The 23,712-nt window shown below is 39.7% G+C and overlaps 3 protein-coding genes across 7 annotated transcripts; 1 reads left to right on the forward strand and 2 right to left on the reverse strand.

Moving 5' to 3' along the window:
- The first annotated feature begins 31 nt into the window (after positions 1–31).
- On the forward strand, positions 32–6,733 carry tpte (transmembrane phosphatase with tensin homology). 5 transcript variants are annotated; one of them, XM_044369823.1, is made up of 19 exons: positions 32–346; positions 836–928; positions 1,115–1,195; positions 1,281–1,328; positions 1,414–1,575; positions 2,158–2,277; positions 2,966–3,065; positions 3,158–3,221; positions 3,359–3,423; positions 3,515–3,575; positions 3,673–3,754; positions 4,011–4,099; positions 4,277–4,338; positions 4,938–5,018; positions 5,790–5,895; positions 6,001–6,098; positions 6,200–6,295; positions 6,409–6,479; positions 6,612–6,733. In XM_044369823.1, the coding sequence occupies exons 2-19, from the start codon at positions 882–884 to the stop codon at positions 6,712–6,714; spliced, it is 1,536 nt and encodes a 511-aa protein (XP_044225758.1). In that variant the 5' UTR covers positions 32–346; positions 836–881; the 3' UTR covers positions 6,715–6,733. The 5 variants fall into 5 exon arrangements, with proteins under 5 accessions (XP_044225758.1, XP_044225756.1, XP_044225759.1 ...); XM_044369821.1 differs by having other exon boundaries at positions 33–484; XM_044369824.1 differs by lacking the exon at positions 32–346 and adding an exon at positions 353–484 and having other exon boundaries at positions 836–863.
- A 1,354-nt stretch (positions 6,734–8,087) lies between these two features.
- smpd1 (sphingomyelin phosphodiesterase 1) lies at positions 8,088–14,319 on the reverse strand. Its single transcript, XM_044369819.1, has 9 exons — positions 14,149–14,319; positions 13,655–13,924; positions 12,419–12,739; positions 11,800–12,080; positions 11,275–11,448; positions 10,746–10,917; positions 10,345–10,421; positions 9,580–9,725; positions 8,088–9,472 (listed from the first exon to the last, which is right to left on the reverse strand). Exons 2-9 carry the CDS (start codon positions 13,871–13,873, stop codon positions 9,054–9,056), a joined length of 1,809 nt encoding a protein of 602 aa, XP_044225754.1. The 5' UTR covers positions 13,874–13,924; positions 14,149–14,319; the 3' UTR covers positions 8,088–9,053.
- Positions 14,320–15,059: 740 nt separating this feature from the next.
- On the reverse strand, positions 15,060–21,960 carry ilk (integrin-linked kinase). The gene is made up of 13 exons (XM_044369825.1): positions 21,808–21,960; positions 21,127–21,285; positions 18,846–19,011; positions 18,635–18,730; positions 18,347–18,443; positions 18,148–18,231; positions 17,975–18,060; positions 17,788–17,897; positions 16,723–16,850; positions 16,437–16,558; positions 16,149–16,248; positions 15,789–15,919; positions 15,060–15,616 (listed from the first exon to the last, which is right to left on the reverse strand). Exons 2-13 carry the CDS (start codon positions 21,213–21,215, stop codon positions 15,467–15,469), a joined length of 1,359 nt encoding a protein of 452 aa, XP_044225760.1. The 5' UTR covers positions 21,216–21,285; positions 21,808–21,960; the 3' UTR covers positions 15,060–15,466.
- Between the last annotated feature and the right edge of the window lie 1,752 nt (positions 21,961–23,712).

The following is a 23,712-nucleotide window of genomic DNA, read 5'->3' on the forward strand; positions in this document are numbered from 1 at the left end:
GAGAGAGCAGCAGCAGCAGCAGCCTGTTGGCCTACTTTTTACCAACGAATACTGCGGTTTGAACGTCTCTGCACAGGAGGGTCAGACACAGTTATAGTGAGAAAGAGAGACTGAGACAGAGAGGGGGCTGAAGAGGAAAGATGGGTGAAGACTGACGACGAAAAACTAGAGCGTGTTTTTTTTTTTATCTCAAGTCCAGGAAGTCCGAAACCGCTACGTTTGCAGAAACGATGTGTGGATGGATAGAAAAAAAATCACCCGGTTAACCTTTGAACCGCCTTCCTTTGTCTTCATAATAAGTCACAAGACAAACTGTCGTATAATTTCACGAATGACAGTCCTAACGGTGAGCTGGCGGCGCGGGTTAAACTAGTTTTTTTGGGGGGGATAATCTGGTTTCAACGAGTAAACAAATACCACAAGCAGAGGAGAAGACTGCGGTTGGACTGTATAGTTTTGGCCCAGAGGAGCTGAAGATCGGATGGTTTGTGTTATTAAATCTTGCTGGTCGTTTTTCGTTTTTCCTAGAGTTGATAATGAATCCTGGATACTTCACTTTATCGAACAGTTTGCTCATTTCTTGCTTGTCGGTTTACCGCTGACCAAGAGCACTGATTGCTGCGCTGTGTTAATTAGCGCCGTTGATTAGAAGTGTGTGTGTGTGTGTTTCTTTTAAAGAGCGAGAGGGTGTGTGTGTGAGACTGATCCACTATTTCAGGACAAGACACAAAGTTCTTGTCCTCTTGCCTCTGTTTTTTTTTAACATTGTAACCATGGAGCAGCATGCTGAACAGGAGTTTAAACATTTTTTACACTCTGTTGCTTTCAAATCTAGAGACTTCACGTTCTGAACAAAGCAAGAGGTGCGAAACACACACATCATGTCCTCTGTCTATTTCAGTCCAGGGTCGGATTCAGGTGTAAATGGGTGAGGAAATATATTTTCTGTGTGTGTGTGTGTGTGTGTGTGTGTATTTTTTATGTGAATGTTTACTGCAGCATTTAATGATTTACCGGTAATTGCTTTATATGTGCATTTGGTGTTGTTTTGTAGTCTGATTTTGTCGGAGATGTTGATGTGTTTATATCTTCATGTTATCTATCTATCTGTTAGAAACATTGCAAAGATGGAGGATGCCAAAGTGGAGATTGATGATGGAAAAGAAGAGAGTGTGGAACCAGACACAATGTACCAGTAAGTTCACACAGCTTGGACTGCAGAGTTCAGATTTGCTTACAACACTTCATTCAGAAGCATAACTTTCTTTCCTCATTTGCAGCAATATCCGGAAGAAGATAACACCTTATGTTATGTCCTTTGCATTTCGGTGAGTGGAGCAATTGATGAATGATGGTTCTGCCCTTTCCTGGTAGTAGTGTTTGATGATGCTGATCTGTCTTTTTTTTCTCCAGTATATTTGGAGTGATACTGATCCTCGTGGACTTCATACTGGTGATTGTGGACATTGCCCTGCCAGCCAAGAACAGGGACGTTGGAGATGTGTTAGAGGCCCTGTCCCTCACCATCTCCTTCTTCTTTCTCACTGATGTTCTCCTGCGGGTCTATGTTGAAGGGTGAGTGCCTTTACGATACACAGGCAACACCCTGTCATAATTAAAAAGTCATGCGCTTAAACAGTCTTTTATACACTTTTTGTGTTTGTTGTTTTATACATTGGGGGGGGGGGTGCACTAGTATCAACACAATCTAAAGAGCTTCTTGGTTAACACTGTGTTGACACTATTTGTATGTGGTTTACTTATGTCTCCAGTTATCATTGTGCTTCTTTGTTAAAGTGAGAAGGAGAAAAGTTTAAAAGAGTGATGCAAACATTCCCAGTATCTTGTGTCAGCAGAAAAAGTGTGAAATTTAGATTAGCTGTTAAACAGGAAGTTATGAAGAGGAAGCTGGACAGGAAATGTATGGCATGTATCAGGCTAGTCCATGGGAAATGTAATGACTCAGAATACTAGTGAATGGTCACTAAATAAACGCCAACCAGTTGATACTGTCATTTATGTTTCACTCTCTGCTGCAGAAATGTTTTCCATAGTCAGTAAGCTTCAGGCTGACTACTATTAGTTGCATAATCTGGCCAGTTTTCTCAGCAGCATGTTGCTCATTTCATGCTATGATTAACTTCTTTTCTTCTTTAGGTTCAAAGTGTACTTCAGATCCAAGCTGAACATCGTAGATGCCTGTGTTGTGGTAATCACACTGGTGATCAACATGATCTACGCCTTCACTGACCTGTCAGGAGCCAGCCTCATCCCCAGGTACGTGCTTTCCTCTGCAATCCCTGCTAAAGGTCACCTAATGTTAGTCTAGAGATGGATTTGAATTTTGGAATAAACATTCTTTTCTTTGGGAGCTTTGTTTACCATAAATTAATCAAACCTAAATCAAACTTTATTTGTATGGCACCTTTCATACAGGTTAGTGCAATTCAAAGTGCTTCACAGATGAATGACAAGCCAGTAAGGAGACAGAACAAATGTAGACAGTAAAACAATTTGAGACTACTGCACGCAAGAAATAAAAATCATGAAAATGTATTAAAATCAAAAAGATTTAAAAGCTATAATATACATGGGCGAAATAATAATGTTAATAATAGTAAATGTGTTGCAACAGTCTAGAAAATAATAATGCTACAGCTGCAGTGGATTTCTTCATCTAGTAATGATGCAGAACCTCAGACTGAACAATCAGTGCACTGAACATCCAAAACATTACATATCATTTTGTGTTCTTAAGACATATTAAGAATTAAGTGATATTTAAAATACTAATCAGTGATGTAATATTGCTTTCAGCCATATCGCCTAAAACTCTAGCGTCATCCTGCAGCACATAGAATGCCATCGACCATATAATATGATAATGATATTGAGTACATAATTCTCAAAAACATTATTTCCTATTTGTTTATTGATTCATGTGTATATATTTTTTTTTCACCAGGGTGGTGACATTCCTGCGTTTCTTGAGAATAATAATCCTGGTGAGAGTTTTCAGACTTGCGGCTCAGAAGAAGGAGCTGGAGAAGGTCACCAGGAGGATGGTAGGGTCATTGTCATTAAGGCATAGAAAACTGTGAATACCTAATGTAGTTGTCTACTAATGTCTACTACTTCCTGATGTTATTTTTCACAGGTTTCTGAGAACAAGCGGCGATATCAGAAGGATGGATTTGACCTTGACCTTACCTATGTCACAGGTAGCTGTAACATACTGTATAACACACTGCACAATGCAAAAAAACACTACATGCACGCTAGAAAGTAGATTGAGTGGAGTACTAAACCCTTAAAGTGGAACACTACAGTATGATTTAATCTTTACCTGCTTCTCTAGACCGTGTCATCGCCATGTCTTTCCCCTCCTCTGGGAAGCAGTCCTTCTACAGGAATCCAATCAAGGTAAGTCTTGACAGGAATTGGGCTTACACGCATTAAAATCCATCTCAGTATGCATGAGTCTTCCAACATAACACATTCTCTTTCTGTGCAGGAGGTTGCAAGGTTCCTAGACACTAAACATGAAGGCCACTATAAAGTTTACAACCTGTGCAGTAAGTTGGCACCTCATATCATCACGTACTTCATGTACTTTGTTTCCTTTCTGTAGAAATATCACAAACTATGTCAATATCCTCTCTCGGTTTCCAGGTGAGAAAGGCTACGATCCCCAGTTCTTCCACTACAAGGTTGAACGGGTGTTCATCGATGACCACAATGTTCCTTCCTTGGAGTGAGTAACATTTCCTGTTGCTATATTATACTGAAGTATAGTTATGATAATGATGCATTAGTTTGGCATTATTGACCTGTGAACAGTATCCTTAAAAGTTGTTACCACAGCATGTGACCGCAGAGATTTCTGTAAGGTATTATACAGAATCAGGATAAAGTAATAAGTCATCACTAACTCACAATCACTGGTTGCACAGCATTTTGTCAGCTCATCTCGACGTCTTTATGATGGTGTGTTTAACTGTCTGTCTCAGGGACATGCTGAAATACACAGCAAATGTGAGGGAGTGGATGTCTGCTGATCCCAAAAACATCATTGCTATTCACTGTAAAGGAGGGAAAGGTGATGCCAAACATCTCTACATGATTCATTATCATTTTGTGAATTATTTGAGTTGAACAAAGACACTATTTTTTGTGTACAGTTGTTGAGAATGTGTAACTTTCACTCTTAGTTTACCCTCCACTGTTGAAACAAAAGTCATATGTAGTTTGATAATGCTGCTGCTCTGTCTCACAGGACGCACAGGTACTATGGTGTGCACCTGGCTTATTGACAGTGACCAGTTTGAGAGTGCGCAGGTAAGGCGCTTTAACCCTTAAAGGTGCAGTATGTAGAATTTAGTGGCGTCTAGTGGAATGGACTGTAAAGGGTGTTCAGTTTGTTGCAATCCACAACCTCAATGCTAGATGCCACTAAATCCTACACACTGGTCCTTTAAATACTGTTCTTATTCACAGTATCCCCTCATAATTAGACTCAATACCAAATTTGTGAACCATAAATCTATTTTTATTCTTAAATATCTTATTGGTCATTAATAAATTCGTGATGAATCCTTAATGAAACTTTCAGAGAGCAAAGAGTGTATTCTTTGGGTTTTATATTTGTTTGTTCAGAAAAAAACATTCATAATCACACTAATACGGTCCTATGTTACTTAAAACAGGGAAAAAAAAGTTGAAATATTTAAATTTTTGTATATTCCAGGTCACTTTCGAAAAAATCATTCCATTTCCGACTAAAGGAATGGTGTTTAGGGTGTTTTTACTGCTCTCAAATGTAAAAATGGGTCTAATTTGACTTGAACAGTATGTAAGGGTTAAGTCCTAATTTTCAAGCATCAGTAAAACGTTTTTTAAACAAGACTTCCTTACATTAATTTCTTTTTCAACACCAGGACAGTCTGGAGTATTTTGGTGAGAGGAGGACAGACAAGAGTCGGAGCTCCAAATTTCAGGGAGTGGAGACTCCCTCTCAGGTAAGAACAAGCCACTTGAGCCACACTTAGAAAGACCATATTTTAACAGAAGTATTTATTTAGAAATGTTGCCATTTTAGGACTATATTTGAAACCACTTTCTGTAGAATTTGAAATTTTCTTTCCGGTGCCTCCCTGTGGTACAGTAGTATTAAAAAAAAAGACACTGGAAATAAAAGGGGTGAAAGCAACACATACTGTAGTGTAGACAAGAACAGTTTCCACCAGAATGGCTTCCCTTTTTCCTCTAAAGAAAAACTAATTTGAAAAATGCTGAAATCACATAGATTATACACATGGTGGCTTTAACATACGAACGACACAAGTTGGAGTGTTCAATAAGTTACAGTTATTGTGTGTCAATATCTTTATATCTCTGTGTATCCTTCTCTTTAAGAATAATAACATTATTTCAAGTCAATAGTTACAATTACTATATTTTTTATCACCCAGCAGTATCATAATATACTATATAAACTTTATATAGTATTTATTTGTGTATACTTTATGTATAGTTAGATTATAGAGGGTTTTTTTCCCCCTGCATCCTTTGCTATGAACTCTTAATAATATTCAAATTCAGCTTTATTGTCATGTGTATTAAAAATACACTGAAATACTTAAGCTTTGGCTCTAGTATTTCACTGTCTGTTATCTTGACAGTTTCAGATTTAAATAAATTGTCAGTAGAGAAAAATGAATGAGTTTTCTTCATAAAACTTGAAATAATGAGTGAGGATGTCTAAGCTCTGTTGTCTGTGTGAACTATAGAGCAGGTACGTGGGCTACTATGAGGTCATGAAGACTAAATTCAACAGACAGCTTCCTCCACCTCAAAGCCTCAGAATCAAGAGCATCCGCATTCACTCTATAGCAGGTAAAACTCAGCAAAACAATACATAAATTCATCCTCTACATATAAATTTGTGCGCATGGTAATGTTTGCTTGTTTTTTTGTTGTTTTTTTTTTGCTCTCATCCAGGTGTGGGTAAAGGTGACGGCAGCGATCTCAAGGTGAAGATAATTGTGAGGAAAGAACTGGTGTTTCAGTGTGTGTGCGCCAAACAGGAGAACTGCACAGTAAGTCTCACAAGTCACACACACTTAGCACATATACTCATCAAGTCACACTGATTCATTTGTTGATTAACACATTTCTGGTGGGATTTTTTTTTTTTTAGGTATTTCCTGATGTAGGCAGTAATGCAGCAGTCATCAGCCTTCAGAATGGGCCTGTGGTTGATGGGGATGTGAAGGTCATGTTTGAATCAAGTGCTGTGAGTTTTTTTAACACTTTTAAACTACATGTGTGAGGAAAACTTGTGTTTAACCTGATTGCAGCTCTCCTGTGATTCAATTTATCCTTTTTGCTTTTACACATCCCCCTTAGGGTCTTCCAAAAGGATATGAAGATGTTCCGTTCTACTTCTGGTTCAATACCTCCTTCATATCCGAGAACAAGTATGTTTCTGTTGCTCTGATGCAATTATTTCTGTAACTCTTTTCGACTCAAAATTGTTCATATTCTGCTTTTCAATTAGTGCTAATGATGAACTTATTGGTGTCTCTGCATTCCTACCAAACTTTCCACAGACTGTTTCTACCCAGAGAGGAGCTGGACAACCCACACAAACCCAAGACCTGGGACCTGTACAAGGAGGACTTTGGTGTCTCTATGTTCTTCTCAGAACCTTAATAAAAGCCCTTCAGAAGGATGAGGAGGACGTTTTTCGTATCAAATAAAAAATGTGACATTAAGTGAATGATGGATTGTGGGCAGATATTGGTAGATTGAACACTAACTCAAGAAAAGAATGGAAGCACAATGTTAAAATTTCTAATAGAGGCATTAATTTACTTTTGTTCAAATGTTATGGTCTTGGGTGCAGGGGGGACCACCACTGAGTCAAATCACGCAGACTGCAGTGCTGCTCTGTTGAGTTGTGGCAAAAAAGTCTTTTCCTTTTTTTGTATATTGTAGTAACAATGCCAGTAATGACTTTAAAAGTTCCCATTGAGCCAGCTCAGGCATAACAAAGTTTTGGTCAGGACAGATATGGTTTACTTTGACCATGGATGATCAAGGTTTTGTATTTTTAAAGAACTAGAACTTTTGTTTATAAAAATGTAAAAAGGGATTTTTTTTATCAGCACTTAATAACAGTGTAGATTTAGCTTTTCATATGTGAACAAATCCCAAATCAACCAAGAAGAAAAGTAGACAGGCATTAATCCTCTTTGGATAACGTGAATAGTCTAATTAAAAAAAAAGATTGCTTTGTAAACCTTGTTTACAAAGAACAACATAACTTGAGTTGATAAAGAGGATACATTGTGTTAAAAGTCATTTTCATAACAAGTAATCTCTTCCAATGAATCAGTTGAGTCCTTTTGGTGTCCTAAAATAAAATGAAAAAAACCTGAAAAACAAATGCACCTGATGAAATTATTACACAGGAAGGTTGGGCTGACACTAATGACACAACTCCATATTTGAAGTGTTTTAACTTTTCCTCAGTGCTATTGTGAAGTCATCCCCTCTGAAGTACTCAAGTCAATTTGAAACTCTTAATGTACCATGTCTAACTACTGCGATGTCTGTATTGCATGTGTCATTAGTGAATGGAACAAAAATGAGGCAATGGTGAGGCAAAAAGTAGAAACCACAGTTTAACAGAACACAGGATGCCATGTGAGAAAGAAACTATTTGCTCAGTGCTCATGTGAGTACAAAAAAATAGAGATCAAAGAGCTCCAGCTTGAGTTTTAGAGGTACCATGCATCAGTTGTAACCATTTTTGTAAGTTCTTTGAGAAAGGGGTCACTTTGACATTGACACTAAAAGGGATCATTGGTCATCTGTTAATGTGAATTTTGATATTTACCAGAGAAACCTCTGCAGAAGACTAGACCATGGATAAACCATATGAAAAGCAGTTAAAAGTACACATCACTTTTACTTTTGTTTTGAGAAATGTCACCAATATGTTGCCACAAAATAAATTACTTTTTAAAATTTGTATGAAATATTTTTCCCGCACAGTGAACACAAAAACAAGGACATAAGTATCAGATTTCATCTTTTATTCACAATTCATACAATCTCTTCAAATTATTGCTTATTTTACAAGCTGCATTACTTGTCACACTCTTTGAACAACACAAATAACATAGACCAAGATCTGAAAACCTTTCCATGCTTGTCACACTTCGGGTCTATCAAGACTGTTCTCGATTCAACCTACAAGTGAACTACCCAACAAAGAATTAAAGTGCAGACGGAAGTAAACCTCAAAGGGAAATGCTGTTCTTTTAGGTTTGAAAGACTGAGGCAGCTCCGCATTAAAATTAGATATTTGACAAACTGACCTAACTGACCATAACTGTGCTATTTAAAATTGTCTTGCATGCTGCATAACAACTCAGCTAAGCTCAAACCTGAGAAATGATAGCTGAGATCCATTACTCCAGAATCAAAGCCTTTGACCTTTGATGAAAACTGGGATTTAATGGAGGTCCATTCTCTGTAGTAGCACAGCATGTAGCCAGCTTTTATAATTGCAGAATTGTGTAAGGATAGAGAGGTTTACAATTTTACATTTTTTCCAATACAAGGCACACAGTACAGTAGAACTGCCTGCAGACTGCACTATCTGCTGCCCAGATTACTGACTTTGAACAAACTATCAAATATCCCTGCCATTATTTGCATTTCAAGTAAACAGAACACATTTCAGAAACATTTCTAGCAGTTGGCATTGCAAAACAGCAGTTAACAAACCCAAGGCTGTTGCCAAATACAATCAGTCAATACAAGGCATATCTGAGAATTATTTAAACTCTGTCAGATGTATGAAATTCACATAAACTGTCATGGTAATTGCTGTCAAATTACTTTACTTTGTAATCAAACAAATACAACAATCCTACATGACTAACTAGCAACAAGAAACAAAAAAGAACTCTTAGGCTCAATTTCATTTGGTCATACTGCTTTCCCAACCCAACCAACCATTCAGTCCAGACTTCCTCAACTCAACAAAGGGTTGTTCTAGCAGCCCGGGCCAAGTTTCCCCCAAAACCATTGAGGAGGTCACACTGCTCTAGCTCATCATATCGCCCACTTCGCAGAAAGCAGAGCACTGTGGTTTTGCAGGTCTCCTTGCAGGGCTCTGAGACATGTCCTTTATGTCTGAAGTACCAGAACTTCTGGAAGAGCCGGTCATCGCTGATAAAGGTCCGCATCAGCCCGTCCCAGTCAGAAGGGAATAGACTGGAAAGACCATAAGCTTCAGTGGCACGGTACAGCAATGTCCATTTGGGGTTCGGGTCAGGGTTACCTGGCCTTCCTGTACTGTGGTTTACCTCTGTGAGGTTGAGGATGTAAGTTTCATGTTCAAGCACCAGCCGAGAGCTGCCTTTGTAATTCCCATCAACATAGTAGACACGGTAACCTGGAAAAAGGATAGATGTTATAGTTTTTTAAAATTTTCACCTCCAAGCAATACTGTCCTTCTCCCTTAGGATCAGGACTGATGGCCAAGGTAGCTCCTGTCCTCACCTGGGTTGAGATTAACAAAGGTGGTGACACTGGGAGCGATGAATGCTACTCCCAATGGGCGGGTCATGGTTGCCTCATCATAGAACATTTGGAACTCATCCAGATGTGTATGGCCAAAAAACTGCCCTGTAATTGTACTTTCATATCTGAAAAAAAAAAAAATAAAATAAAATAAATAAAAACAAATAAATGTAAAACAAGAAAGAAAGAACAACTTTACAACTTGTCTCGTCTCATCTCTCTTCTAATTGGTAGGTTGCAAAAAAAAAAAAAAAAAAACAACAAAAAAAACACCTTGCATATTCATTAAGTAAAGCAGATGCACAAAAGCAAACAGGAGACATCCGATCCAGCCATAAAGTGGAAGTGAAACAAGTGTTGCTGCCAATAAGACAACCAAAGGTCATCTGCAGATATCAGCAGTACCTGACTACCAGTAATCTGAACTGATACCAATTACTAGCATTTAACTTAAAGTAGATGGCAGCTACAATAGATATGTGACATTTATACAACTACAATAGATATGTAAAATTTATACATTTACTGTGGGAAAATGCATGTTCCACATTACCTCCAATGGTCTGCAATTACCACAAACATTCACACTGCATACAATAACCACAATATAACCACAGCAGAGTTTAGAGAACTTCATGTCCTTCCAAAAAAGTGACACCAAATGATGAAGTGCTACTGCAATTGTCTTCACTTCACTGTAACAGCTGCTGACTTTCTAAATCTTAACATAAATCATCAGTGTACCTGTTGACAATGTGATAGTAGTTCCAGCTCCAGCTGTCAAGACATAGGCCGGGTGGAATGTGACCAATAATATGTACCTAAAAGAGGAAGAGACATAGAGGAAGACTATTACACGAATAGACATTTTTTAAAAAAAAAAAAAAGAAAAAAATCAGCATTCTCATACTCAGTACCAGTGACTAAAAGGAGGTCAAATAAGATTAAGTCATTATCCACCTGTAGCATGAAGCACATGACTGAGGTAGGACAACATGAACCTTACCCTCATAAAAACCACACTGAGTGTGAATCAACTTTTCAATTTAAGAAACCAAACTGTGGTCTCTTTTTAATTACTGATGTTGAACCCTCTCACATGCTGCTCTGTTCATGTCATCTTTTGTCTGTGCTGCTCTGCTCACCTTCTCTCCCTTGTCCTCACTGGCCTGGAGAATATGGACTAGCCACTGTAGCTGGTTAGCAGGATCAGTAGAGTTCACCATCAGCCAAAAGTTTTCTCGAGCACAAAAGTTCATGTTGAGTGAGACAACCCTCAGACCAGGCTGAATCTCCACTGTGTAAAATCCTCCATATCTGAAATTACACACAGAGACACAGTAAAAGGACTTAATAATTGGAAAGGAAATTTCCTGATCACTGACTCAGAACCAGCTCCAGGGGGCCCCCCACCAAAATTCCAAACTCTCCATCCAGGGAACAATAATCCGTTTACAAACAGTAGAATGTGAACTACAATGAAAGTGAAACTGCATGAACTAGCGTCAGAGATACAGTTCCTACTTTCATGACGTTCACTTTTATATAGCAACAGCAAACATGTCTATCTGTAATGGCTCTTGACCTGCACAAAATAGGTCAACATGCAATACAATAAAATACATTTTACAATTTAGATTAAAGATATAATACAAAAAGGTAAATTTGATCAACCTCAGAGTCTTCAAAGCCTGCTCTGGCAACCATGGTGCCCACTCCTCTGCCATGCTGTCATAGAGCCAGGCGGAGGATCTGTTGCCATGAATAAAAGGCGGTGGGAAGCTGTTCACTGGCGTACTCTCATGGTTCCCTACAGCAGGGTAAACTGTCACATTAGGTCCCAGGTGTCTAGACAGAAGATCAGAAGAGAGAAAAAAAAAAAGAGTCAACAGCCATCTGAAACGATTCCAAGTTACACATGACAAACATCTGACTGAGTTCAAAGGCCTTTCGAGCAACTGCATTATCTTGAAATTCCAACACCAGCACTAAAACACTGAAAATATTAGCTGCAGGTTCCAGGTCTGACATTTCAATGCTATCTTTCAGTTGTTTTATTAAAAACTGTCCATGTGGTAAAGGTGATACTGGTAAAGTTATCTGCAGTAATAGCTAGAAAACACACCCTATGTGTTATGAGTAAAATTATGTTTATCTAATGCTATAAAACTTAAAGTGAATTCTAAAAAGGAGGATTACTTGTGGATGAGCCTGGAGATGACTGTAAGCTCAGACAGCTGTTGTTTCCTGGTCTGTGACCAAACATTGTGCGCTGGTATGTCTCCGGTCCAGTAGACCCAATCCCAGGGTCCGGCTTTGGCAACATTTTCCAGGAGGTTCTCCACCGTCCGTAACGGCAGGTCACACTTACTGTAGGTTCCCCAATACCCAGCCTCCCTCCGCCGCCAGCTGGGAGAGCCAGAGTCTTTACGGCAACACAGAGGGTCTTTACAGTCTGCTGAGCTGCCAGTTTCATACTCCTGTCAGTGGGGAGAGTAATATTTAATGGTTGGCTGACCTAAATGACCTGATCATTTTCTGGGTAGTCATTTCCCCAATTTCCTAGGAAATTTGCAACATTTCTTCAGAAGGAAAAATGAGTCATTTCAAGCTTTTTCAGGAGATATGAATTCACTTAAATGTTTACAGTCCACTTCCTATTTCTGAAAACTTTTCTGAAACTCTGAGGTCTACTCTAGCATGGTATCCCATCCATAAAAAGAGGGATAGTATCAAACTGTGTACGAGCACCAGCTACGGAGTGGTTATTTCACTAAAACATTTCTTTAGATAATTTCCCCAAATGACACACACTCACCTGGTCCCAGTGGATATCAGTTAGAAATAGGACCCTGCTCTGTGGAGAACCAGGTTTGGGAGGAGAGGGTGGTGTAACAGGGGGCTTAGGAACTTTAGGCAAGGTGATGTTCCACGATGCGTAGATATCAAATTTGCCACAGGAAGGGCCCACCAGTATGGCACATGCTTCAGTAGGCCACAGCAAAGACTGCTGCAGGGCCCGGATGAAGTCATCCCTGAACAACTCCGTGATTTCACGACACACCTGCTCGTCAGCCAAATGGAGACGGATGCATGCTTCGCCTACTGCTCGTGCCACTCGCTCTTCATTTGCGTCACTCTAGAGGAGAAGTGACAAAAAGGCAGAACATGATCAGAGAGGAGGTTTGAAAGTTACACTTCAGTGACTGATGTCAAAACCTCTAACTTCCTGAGATGCAGTCGAGCTGAAATTGGTCTGAATCATTTGAAAATTCCAATTTACCAGACCACATTATGAAACTTGGCATTATACACAAGTCACACTTGAAATGGGTGCAGCCTGTAAGTGTCATACTTGCACTATGAATTTAAACAATAAAAATGAATGAGGCATGTTTTTTAAGGCCACATCTTGAACTATCGGGCAACAGGAGCACTTGAGGTCAACAAAGAAACCATATGATGTGTTTATAGCTGATTTGGCACAAAAACATGCCTTACACATGGCGTGACACAAGGAGATATAAAAAGACATTTTCAAGTGGCAGAACAAGAACTAGGCATTAGTGTGCAGAATCACATCTCAATATAATATAATATAATACAATCCAACAGCACCAAAAATACAGCCTCCAGAGTGACCGTAAAGTTGAATCAACAACTCTCTGAACAGCTGCAACAACAGTTGAACAATATATCCTTTCATGAATGCAGAATTTATTGCAGGGCTGTTGTATTAACTAGCATTCATTTCAACTAGGTGTATGTAATAAACCGGCAAATGAGTCTAGAACAAAGTATACGGTCAGAATGATTTTGGTGACGGTAAGTGTAGTGGTTACTGGGCTTTTAGTTTGCTCACTTCTGATATTTTTGTTCTGCTTGTGAACAGTTAAAGACTTCCCACTTCTTGGTTAGTCAAACTACTATTTCGATGCTGTATGTTATTTACTTTCTCTATAATTACATGAGATTCAAGGTAATATACAATCTAGATATGTAGATAATGCACATTTAGGTAATTCTCTTAAGAGAGACACTTAAAAACAATTACCAAAAGGGCGATATCAAGGATGGTGAAGACGGTTTTGCACAGGGGGCAGGTGACATTTTTCCAGTTAAATCCGGTCCTTGTGGAGCTAATTTCCTCCAGGAACACCAGCTTGGGTTTCCCTGAGGTCTGTGCTGGATGACAGGACCCAAACAGGGGCAACAATAACAGCAGAGCACAGGCTGTCAGCCCGAAAGAGGGCAGCAGCGCGGGGAGCCTCATTGCTCTGACAGCTGGTGACCTCCGAGAGCTGTTTGTCTGCAGCCTCTACGTCTGCGAACATGCACAAAACCAGAAAAACGAGGTGTGTAAAGGAAGGAAGAAAGGTTAGACTCGGCGGTTAACATAACACTTGAGAATACATGACTCATTCACACATGCAGACACAAAACGTACATGCGAAAGTCTGCTAACAAACTAGCTAGCTCGCCACTCTTTTGCAACCTTACCACCACCCAAAAAAAAAGTGCCGAGAGGAAGTCAAGTCGTCTTCTTACCAGGTGAGGACAGGCAGCTCAGCAAGAGGCTCAAAGTCCCGGTTCCACTTTCACACAGCGTAGCGAAACAAGCTGGCACAAGCACTTCTACTGGTGTGCCCGTCAGTCAGCTGAGCTCTGCTTGTTATGATGGGAGTCTCGCTGCTCCTACTTGTGAAAGGCACAGAAAGTCAGCTGACTTATCACGTGCCCCCCCCCCTCCCCCCCCAGTAGTAGAGCTTGCGCCTGATTGATCACTTATTGAATGCACGTTTAAACTTATTAACCTCATTTTGACCTGTATATGTGTATTTAAAAAAAATCTTTTCTGTATTTCTTTTTTCAATCCGTACTTTCAGTGGGAACTGCCCCCCAGAAAGACTATAACTAGTCCAAAAACAATTTATCAAGCCATAAATTCAATTCCCAGCACAACCCCAAGTTGCCCCTCATATATAAGATAACCCATAGAGTGTCTTATATTTATTCATGTATTTATAAGTTTAAAAAATTCAATCAAAAAAGTAATTTGCCGTAATACAGAGCTGAGTCTTACCCAACATCAAAATATGAATTAATCCTAATAGAAACCTGCAACATCATTTGTGAAATGAACTTGAAGGTTCATTATTGATTGTGAAAACAGTATGACAAAAAAAAACAAAAAAAAACCAACCCAAATCTTAGCACAAAGTGCACTTACCGGAGAATTTCCAGTGCTTTCAGCCCCACCTTGTGGCCTTTATCAGATGACAGTTTGCTAAATTGACAACAACTGAATTTCCAGCTGAACCATCTCCATAGCAAACTCCCGCTGATAAAGGCCATGAGATGAAAGCTTCGAAAAACTCGCAGTAAACGTTGTACTAAAACTTATGCATGAAGCATCCCACAAAAGGGAAGACAATGTGTCCAAATGAAAGAATGAAGGATTTGTCATAAATATAAAACATTTATTGCATTGGCATTTGTTTGTGTGTATAAAAGCATTGTCTCTATACACATTTCTTTGGTTCTGTTTCTGAGCAGTTGTGTCTGACTCATTACTGAATATAATCCACACTGGATTAAAAAGTTTGCCAATATTTCAGTGAACACGTTTTAGCAATAATAAAAGAGCAAAATACTGCAATTAGGCTAAAGAACATTTATACCTCAAATTTAAATTATACAAGAAAAGCAATATAATACTTGTTTGTTGTTTGAACTGGGTGGCTTAAGTGGTCTCTGACATTATTTACAGTGGCTTAGCAGATACATGTCTGAAGTGAAGATAAAGAGTGGTTTGAGGATAAAAACATAGTAACAGGAGTGGAACAAATGGCTGCAGTGGAGGCATTCACTTGTCTTGCATCTTCTCCAGGATGGGAACAATCATGTCAAACTTGGGTCTCTTGGCCGGGTCTTCGTTCATGCAGAGCCTCATCAGCTTACAGATATGAGGTGAAATCCCCGGGGGAATGGTTGGCCGGAGACCCTCGAGAGACACCTGAGGAATGGGAAGGGGGTGGGAAGTGGGATACAAAGCTGATGTAAATATCCTTAAGACAAGACAAGTGTTTGTGTATTTGGCTTAGCATTTCCGAGGGATAAGTAGATGTAAATGCGGGTGTGAACATGCAGTACAAGCCTGTGGGTAGATAAATAATGCGCCCACTTACCTTCATGCCTATCTCCATATGTGAGAGGTCAGCAAAGGGGACCTCTCTGGTAACCAGCTCCCACAGTAACACGGCAAAGCTCCACATATCAGCAGATCTCCTGTTGATGTCCTCAGGCCTCTTCTGCAGGGCTAAAAAACAAGAGGCACAAGTAAAAGCATAATAACCGGATTATTCAAGGGATTTGTTTTTATTCTGTTGGCAAAACACACCAGATGAACAGCATAATTACCTCTGAAGATTGGGACTAAATTATACAGTACAGTGTGTTCCATACTGAATGAGTCATGAATTTTAAGGAGGCATTATGGGAGCAGGAAGTAGGCGGGACGGAAAAAAAAAAAAAAAAAGGATAAATACCTTCAGGGGCCATCCATGCTGGAGAGTACATACGACCAGGACATTGGAAGGAGAACTTTGCATCTGCCATGCTTATTCTGGCTGTCATGTCCTCATCAATCTGCCAATTAATCACATCAGCTTGTTACTCATTCAATATCAGGATGGTCAATGAGCTCGCACTGCAATTCCTTGATTGTGTGTGAGCGTAGTGGCAGTGATAAACTAGAATCTTTTATTTTATTATTGCTTACAGGCCAGTGGTCTTGATACACTTTCGATTACACAGACAGCAGAACAGCGTCTTACCATGATGTGCTTGCTGTTGAGGTAAAGTCGTGAAACCATTGGTTCCAAGGTGTGGAGGAAAGCCATGCCACTGGCGATGTCCAACGCAAACTTCACTGCTTGGCTTTGGTCCACCACCAGAGCTGAGGAGGACAGGAGAGAAAATAAAAAGTAAGGTTGGGTGAATATGAATGTGAGATGAGATGTCTTCCAACTACAGTGGAAATCATCAGCCATACTGCTTTTGGGCCCATTGGGCACATTTGAGCCATTTTATATTGTTCATACAAATACACTAATTACTTACTAGTGCCCTGGTGGAGTATGTTGAATAGGGATCCGTATGGCATGTAGTGGGTAATGATGATGGGGTGAGGGGATGGAGGTGACTGACAGGCTCCAAGAACAGGCAGGATGTTTGGATGAGAAAAGATCCTACAAAGATATGACAGGAAGAGATAGAAAATGCATGAAAGTGTAATTTTACAAATGTTATCAGTAAGTGAGCTATGTGTTTATCAGATGATATTAATTAAAAAAATCCGAGGTTGGGAGGAAAACCTATAAAAAACATGAAAAAGCACAATTTAAGATAAAACATGTCCTACAAGCTCGTTTTCTGTCTGAAAAACCCCTTTGAGGATCAATGGAATAACACAGCACATTCGTATCATCTGTGGCCCTTTAAAGTTAAAGCTGAGCAGTAGTTTTACTCTTTCATGATGTGAAAAGCAAAACGTCAGATTTTATGTTGCATGAGAGTTTTTCGTCATACTCACCCTAAGAACTTTCACTTTGGCTTCAATTCTTAAAAGGATGCAAGAACCAAGGCCAACATGAAAGCACAGTGCCAAGCTGCTTCCTGGTAGGGGGTCATTCTTTGACTTGGCCTGCTCAAAAGCTTTCTCTCAATATTTTCCTATTAAGGTTTTGTTTTTGTCAATTTTTTTCTTGTTACTCATAAGGGTCTGAGGTTTCATATTGGTAAGTTTCAAAAGCTTGTTACAGTTACATCTGTCTAATGCTGTTTACTTTATGTTGTTGTTGTTGTGTTTTGCTTGCTTGTATTATATACTGTTAATTTTATTCTGTAGTTTGGATTTGATGTGATGTACTGTGATAGAAAGAGGTTTGTGGAATTTTTTTGTTTGTTTTTTTTATTTCTGCACCGGATCCTGACTTCAATGTATTAGTCTCAGTTTATTCAAACAAGCAGACAGACAGCATGTGAGCCCATAATGCCCATAAATGAACCCTGATATCATGTATATAACTATGTTGTGTGCAGACAGCATGAGAAATGCTGTTTAGGTTCCCACCAAAACCATCAGTATTATTTTTTTCATGTTTAGAATGCTGATGTGTAAATTACCGTAGTTTGGGATGCTCCTCATTGAAGTCTCTGCTCTTCCTGGTGGTCCAGTCTCTCACCTGTAACACCTTCACTACGATCTCATCCCCCTGCCACCGACCTTGCCATAACTGCAGACAGAGCACATAGTTGAATTATCAACAGCGGAGCTGAAAAAAATTGAAGAGGACTGAGAGACGCAACTGACCTCTCCTGACTGGTTTTCGTTGATCTTTGCCAGGAGTGAAAGTTGCTTATAATCAATTCCAGCCTGCTTGTTGAGTGTACCGTTACCTGAAAGAGCAAAAACACAAATAATCAAACACAAATCCTGATTTGATGTGAAGATTTGCTCCTTTTTATGAAGTGAGGGTTACTCACGAGGTCGTGTTCGCATGGTGCCTTTCCAGAAAGTTTCCTTGTAGGGCACTTTGGTCAGGCTCTGACCCATTTTCTCTGCCTTTTCTAAAAAAATGGTGAAAATACATGAGGTGGTACTACTTTTCATTCTGACAACATGATTTTCTTATAGACAAAATAACTTTTTTGTGTGTTAAAATGCCCATGAATGACCTCTGACCTTGAAGCAGCTGACTTAGGTGAGGCTTGGCCTTGTCCAGAGGTGTCTGTCCATACCTGTTACATATACACACCTGGGCACCACTGGCCACCAAGTCCTAAAGAAAAGGGGACACACGATGTTATGCACAGATGAGATTTTAAGCATAGGTTGTGAATTAAAAGCTAAGACACTGGGGGCAAAAAAACAACAACAATGTAGTATCCATTTATTCCCAGAAGAGGGACTTTTTCAGCTAAAAGATCATGTTTAAGGAGGTGGACTGTCTGTGGGTGTATGGTACCGTACCTCAGCCACTGCGTCTTGGCCCCAGAAGCAGGCGTAGTGGAGTGGTGTGTTTCCATGCTCGTTGACTGTATTGGGGTCTGCTTTGCACTGAATCAGCTGGCATTCACAGGTCATACAGTTAAGATTATATAAAAACAAAGCAGACTCTGTCCCAAATTTTTCATGCCAAGTCCCGTTATGACCATACTACATCTGAGTGTGGGTACTGTACCTTAGCCACGATGTCTCTGTGTCCATGACTGGCTGCAAGATGTAACGGAGTATCATCTCCACGGTTCATCACGTTAATGCGAGCACCTCTCATGATGAGCATGTCAACAACACCGCTCCTCCCTTCCCTGCATGCCCAGTGGAGGGGGCTGAAGCCATGGTCATCACTGAAACACAAGACGAACCTTTACCAACAAGCTCATCGATTTTAACGCACTCATAAACCTATTTTATAAAGCTTAGAAGTCTCGTAGGAGTGTCTTCTTGGATGACAACATTTGCAGGTGAAGACATACTTGGTGCTGGTGGGCTCATTTAACAACTCCGAGCATATATCAGCTGACAAAATACTATCTGTGTGGTTCTCTCTCCGAAACACGTACACACAGGTTTTCACAACCGCTGTCTACCAATCTTTATTTAGACTTAAGCACATGCTTCCCTGCCTGCAGCCTATACCCATCTGCAACTGACCTAGTGATAAATATGTCTGTGCAAGCCGGAATGCCTGCTAACATATAAACACGCAAACACAAACAGCGGACATAGCACTGTTGCGGTGTACAAGGAGCCAAACTATCACCTGCGTGTGACTGGCCCCTTCACCCGAGTGAGTCCTTTCATTAGCTGACCCCGAGGGCAGCAGCTGAGGCTTTCTCGCAACTCCCTGCAAAGCCACAAACTCTACACTCTATTTAGCAATAAACCTCGAGAGGGCTTTTGTATAGGCTGTAGGAAATAGCTGCAGTACTAGCTCACACCAAAGTGAAGTAGCAGTTAGTCACATTCTCTGTCAATTCTGATCCTGCGCTGTGCACAGACAGTTCATAGTCTGACCAAGCCTGTGTGCTATAAAAAGTAACTGAGGGGAAAAAAAGCAACTCAGGAATGACAGAGCGGAAAATACAGAGTGGAATCCTCAGCTACACATTCTCTTTCTGTCTGTCTGTCTGTCTGTCTGTCTCTCTTTTTCCCCGCTTCCTCCTGTGTCGCTCGTGCAAGTACGCACACAGCTCCTAGAGGAGATCTGAAATGGCATTTAATGTTTATCCCAGTGGACTCGCTCTCTCGCTCTTTTGTTTTGCATCCAAACAAAAGAGGAAGCACTTAAGTTCCAACTAATATATTCCCATAAACAGTTTGTGACATATTATTGGACATTTCCAGTAAGGAAAAAAAGGGCAGGTCCACATGTATGAGCCTCTTTAGAGTAATAGCCATAGCAGGCCACCAGCATAATGACTGGTCTCTCAGATGTTTATGTGGGACTTGCAGTGAGCTGCCGGAGAAGCTCTGTCAGCGAGGGCCTGGCCCTGTATGGAGTTGAACAGAGGAAATGGCCTTGGCTGTTGCGTGGTTGGCCAGCAGCTCAGCAGCCCTCAAAGTCAGCGTCAACAAACTGCACATATATGGCCTGGCCCAAGAATGAGATAACCAAGGTCTTTAGCAGTGAGGTCTTCTAGCTTCTCTCCAGCAGGGAAATTATGTAAACAGACAGAAGTGCTGGGTATAGATTAATCTCATAGGGCTGCAACTCTCAATGACCGTTATCAGTTCGTCTGTTGATTAAATTTTAATCGTTTGTTTTTTTTCTAATATGTAAAGTGGCACAAGTTGTGAAAAAGCCTGTCAGTTGTTCCCAGAGAGCAAGATGACAACTTCAAAGTGATTGATTTGTCTGACCAACAGTCTATAATCCCATAATATTCCACTTAAATGGATGATCTGATTATCAAAATTTGTATTCATTATTCATTTGTTTTCTGTCAATCCATGAATAAGTCTAGCGTCGGATGAGTTTTAAGTCACACTCTGTTGTTTAAATCATTTACGTCATCACACAATCTCCCTAAATCACCCACTGCTTCTACACACACACACACACACACAGTTTTTGGGGATGACATCATAAGGAGAGAAGCCCAAGAAGAAAAGTGGAAAAAAAAAAAGAAAGTAGAAGTAGGACTGGAATTAACAAAGCTGGGTGATGTTCAGCAGTATGTGGAGTTGCAGAGAGTGCACAATATGGAAAGTATTTGACCAACTCTGATGTGGATCAGTTTGTATGCACACACATACGCGCACACACACACACGCACGCACGCGCGCACAGAGGCACAACCATACCAAATGTGGTTATTTTGCTATAACTCCAATCATTTTACTCTGATTGCTGAATCCGATTGCTGCACAGACTTTACCCACCACAGCTAAGCTTTCAGTTCTACTGCTGTCATCTTCAAAGACTGAATGACGTATGATGTGCAGATGTATCTGCTTACCCCAAGTTGAGGTCATTCTCTGTGTTGTCCAACCACAGACGAACAGCCACAGAGTTCCCTTCCCGACACTGTGTGAAGATGTCATCCATGGTTATACTGTAGGTTGACTCCCTTGAGTGTTTGCTCTTTCAATCCCTTTTGAGATCAGGAACATGTAGCCTGCAAAATACAAAAGCAAACAGTTTTTCCTCTAAAACAAATGAAATAAATATATAATAGGTTTGTACAAATTATACAGTCATTGTACATCATCCAGGGGACTAGTAGGTAAACAGACTGTACTTCGAGCATAGGTTCAGTTGCATTACGTTTAAATCCATCATGTGAAATTAATGTGTGGTTTAAAAAAAAGTTTTGTGTTGTTTCATCATATATATACAGACGACACATCTGATTGTTAAATGCAACATTTACACTATATGTTGTACAAATAAACATAAACATTGTAGCTGATCGAGGACAGCTAAATGCAGTAATGAAGTCTACTTCAATAGCCTAGTTCCCACATTTCCTCCTCGCTGTGTCTTCCTCCGTAGACTCGGACGGGCTGGCCTGTATTGGATCACTTTGAAATCTATTGTTAAAAAAGTCAAAGTGAAGTAGGACGTTCACAGCAAAACTTCACAATCGGGTTGGGAACGAACTATTTAACATACAAATAAAGGTTCTCAAAGGTCTTACCAGGTGCGAAACGATCGATTTCTTGTCAGTTTCTTTTTTTTTTTCCTGAAAGTCGGCCGTCTTCTCAAATTTTAAAAGCAGAGAATGGTCGGGCTGTGTCTGTCCACGCCCCGCTCCTCAGGGTTGATGAAGGCTACTGCTGGTGGGAAGTTGGGAGCTCCGCTACTGGCGGTTCTGTCCCGGGACACTGACACAGCAGCAGCGCCGCCTGCTGGATGTAATGCAACGATGCTGCATCCAGCGGCATAATAACTACACACGGCGCCGAAAATACCGAGGTCAGGTGAGGGGGCAAAGGCATATACCGGGTAACATACCCGAATGTTTTTAGACAGAGAGGGGGGTTATGATTTAAGAGGAAAGTTTAGTTTAAAAAAAACAAACAAACATTGTGTTCTTACCACTCTGAAGAGGATGTGTAGCCTATTTCAATTTGCGGGGTAAATGTATGGGATGGTTTGGATGCAGAACTCGAGTCCAAATATCAATCAATTCAAGAATATGTACAAAAAATTGTTTTTTAAGATGTATAGTTATATCTGATTGACACAGGTGGTTGGATATTTGGGTTGTACATACTAGCATTGGGGTTGTTTGTGAGTTGTATATATGATAAATATTGCGTTAATTGTTTGAGTTATGGAGACCATATAAGTGTATACTTCCTCCTACTCCTTTTCCCAAATGTAATATTTATTTATGTAGTTTATTTTGAGAATTTGTTTGTTGAGAGTTTGCTGTATGTTTACTGTTCATTTCATTTGTTCTTGTTTTGTTTTCTTATTTGTTACATGGTTGAAATAAGCACACAAGCAAAAACAAAAACAAAACAGTATTTTTTTTTTTGATTAATTAACTCATTCATTCATCTTTGACTGCCATGACTGAGGTTGCATTCATGTCATGCTTCAAACATAATGTGAGATGATCGTCAAAAGGCAAATTTTCCTAACTGAATGACATTTACAGTGTTTCAAATGCATGCAGATGAAAAACTAATGAAGATAATGTAGTGGAAGAAAAATCCAAAGGTGTTTATTTCATCCAGTTTATTTTAGTTTGTTTGATATTTATTGACATTTACAGATCTGTAACAAAGTCATTTTGGATATTGGATTTTTGAAGCTGATACTGATATCTAAGTTTGAAAGTAAGAAAATCACAGGAAAAGCACAGTAATTTCTAATAAGGATGTCCCTGTTCTGTTCAAGTGTTCAGCCATCATCATTTTTTATTATTTACACCTGTGCATTTCCTACTGCTTGTCAGTACTCTTTGATAGTCAAACTAATGATGACACTGTGTGTAAATTATTGCAAACATATATTTGGCATTTCTGTGTTGTATTTTCTTGCTACTTATTGGCTGACACACATACTGATATGTAGTGAGCTAACATGGGCCTAAGCTAATTTATTGGACGGCCTGTTTTATCAGTTATAAATGCTTATTAAAACATGGTAAGCCTTTTTCCACAGAGGACATTTTGACATGAAGAAAAAGCACAGGTGTAAATAATAAAAGTAATGATAACTGCATTCCATTTAGCTGCTGCAGTTTCAGGGTCCTGGTATTGTGCACGCTGGCTCACTGGGACACTTCAATAGACATTGTTAATGGTATTAGCGACACCTGTGCTTCTTCTATTACGATGATGGAAAATGTCTGCTGTTAAAAAGACCTGCTGGATTTAGATTTGTGTTACAGTTGGTCGTCCTTACAGTAAACTAAGAGGTCATAATTTACACAGTTGGCTTATTTTTAGCCAACTTTTAACTTTAAACTACCAAACAGCAAGACTGACCACCAACAGAGACACTTTGTTGAAATATTATTAAATGTGTTTTTGGAAAATTGTACTTATCCAATGTGGCGATATGAAATAATATAACAATGTTTTATAGA

Source organism: Thunnus albacares, chromosome 13, assembly GCF_914725855.1.
Source record: "Thunnus albacares chromosome 13, fThuAlb1.1, whole genome shotgun sequence".
Taxonomy (NCBI): Eukaryota; Metazoa; Chordata; class Actinopteri; order Scombriformes; family Scombridae; genus Thunnus; species Thunnus albacares.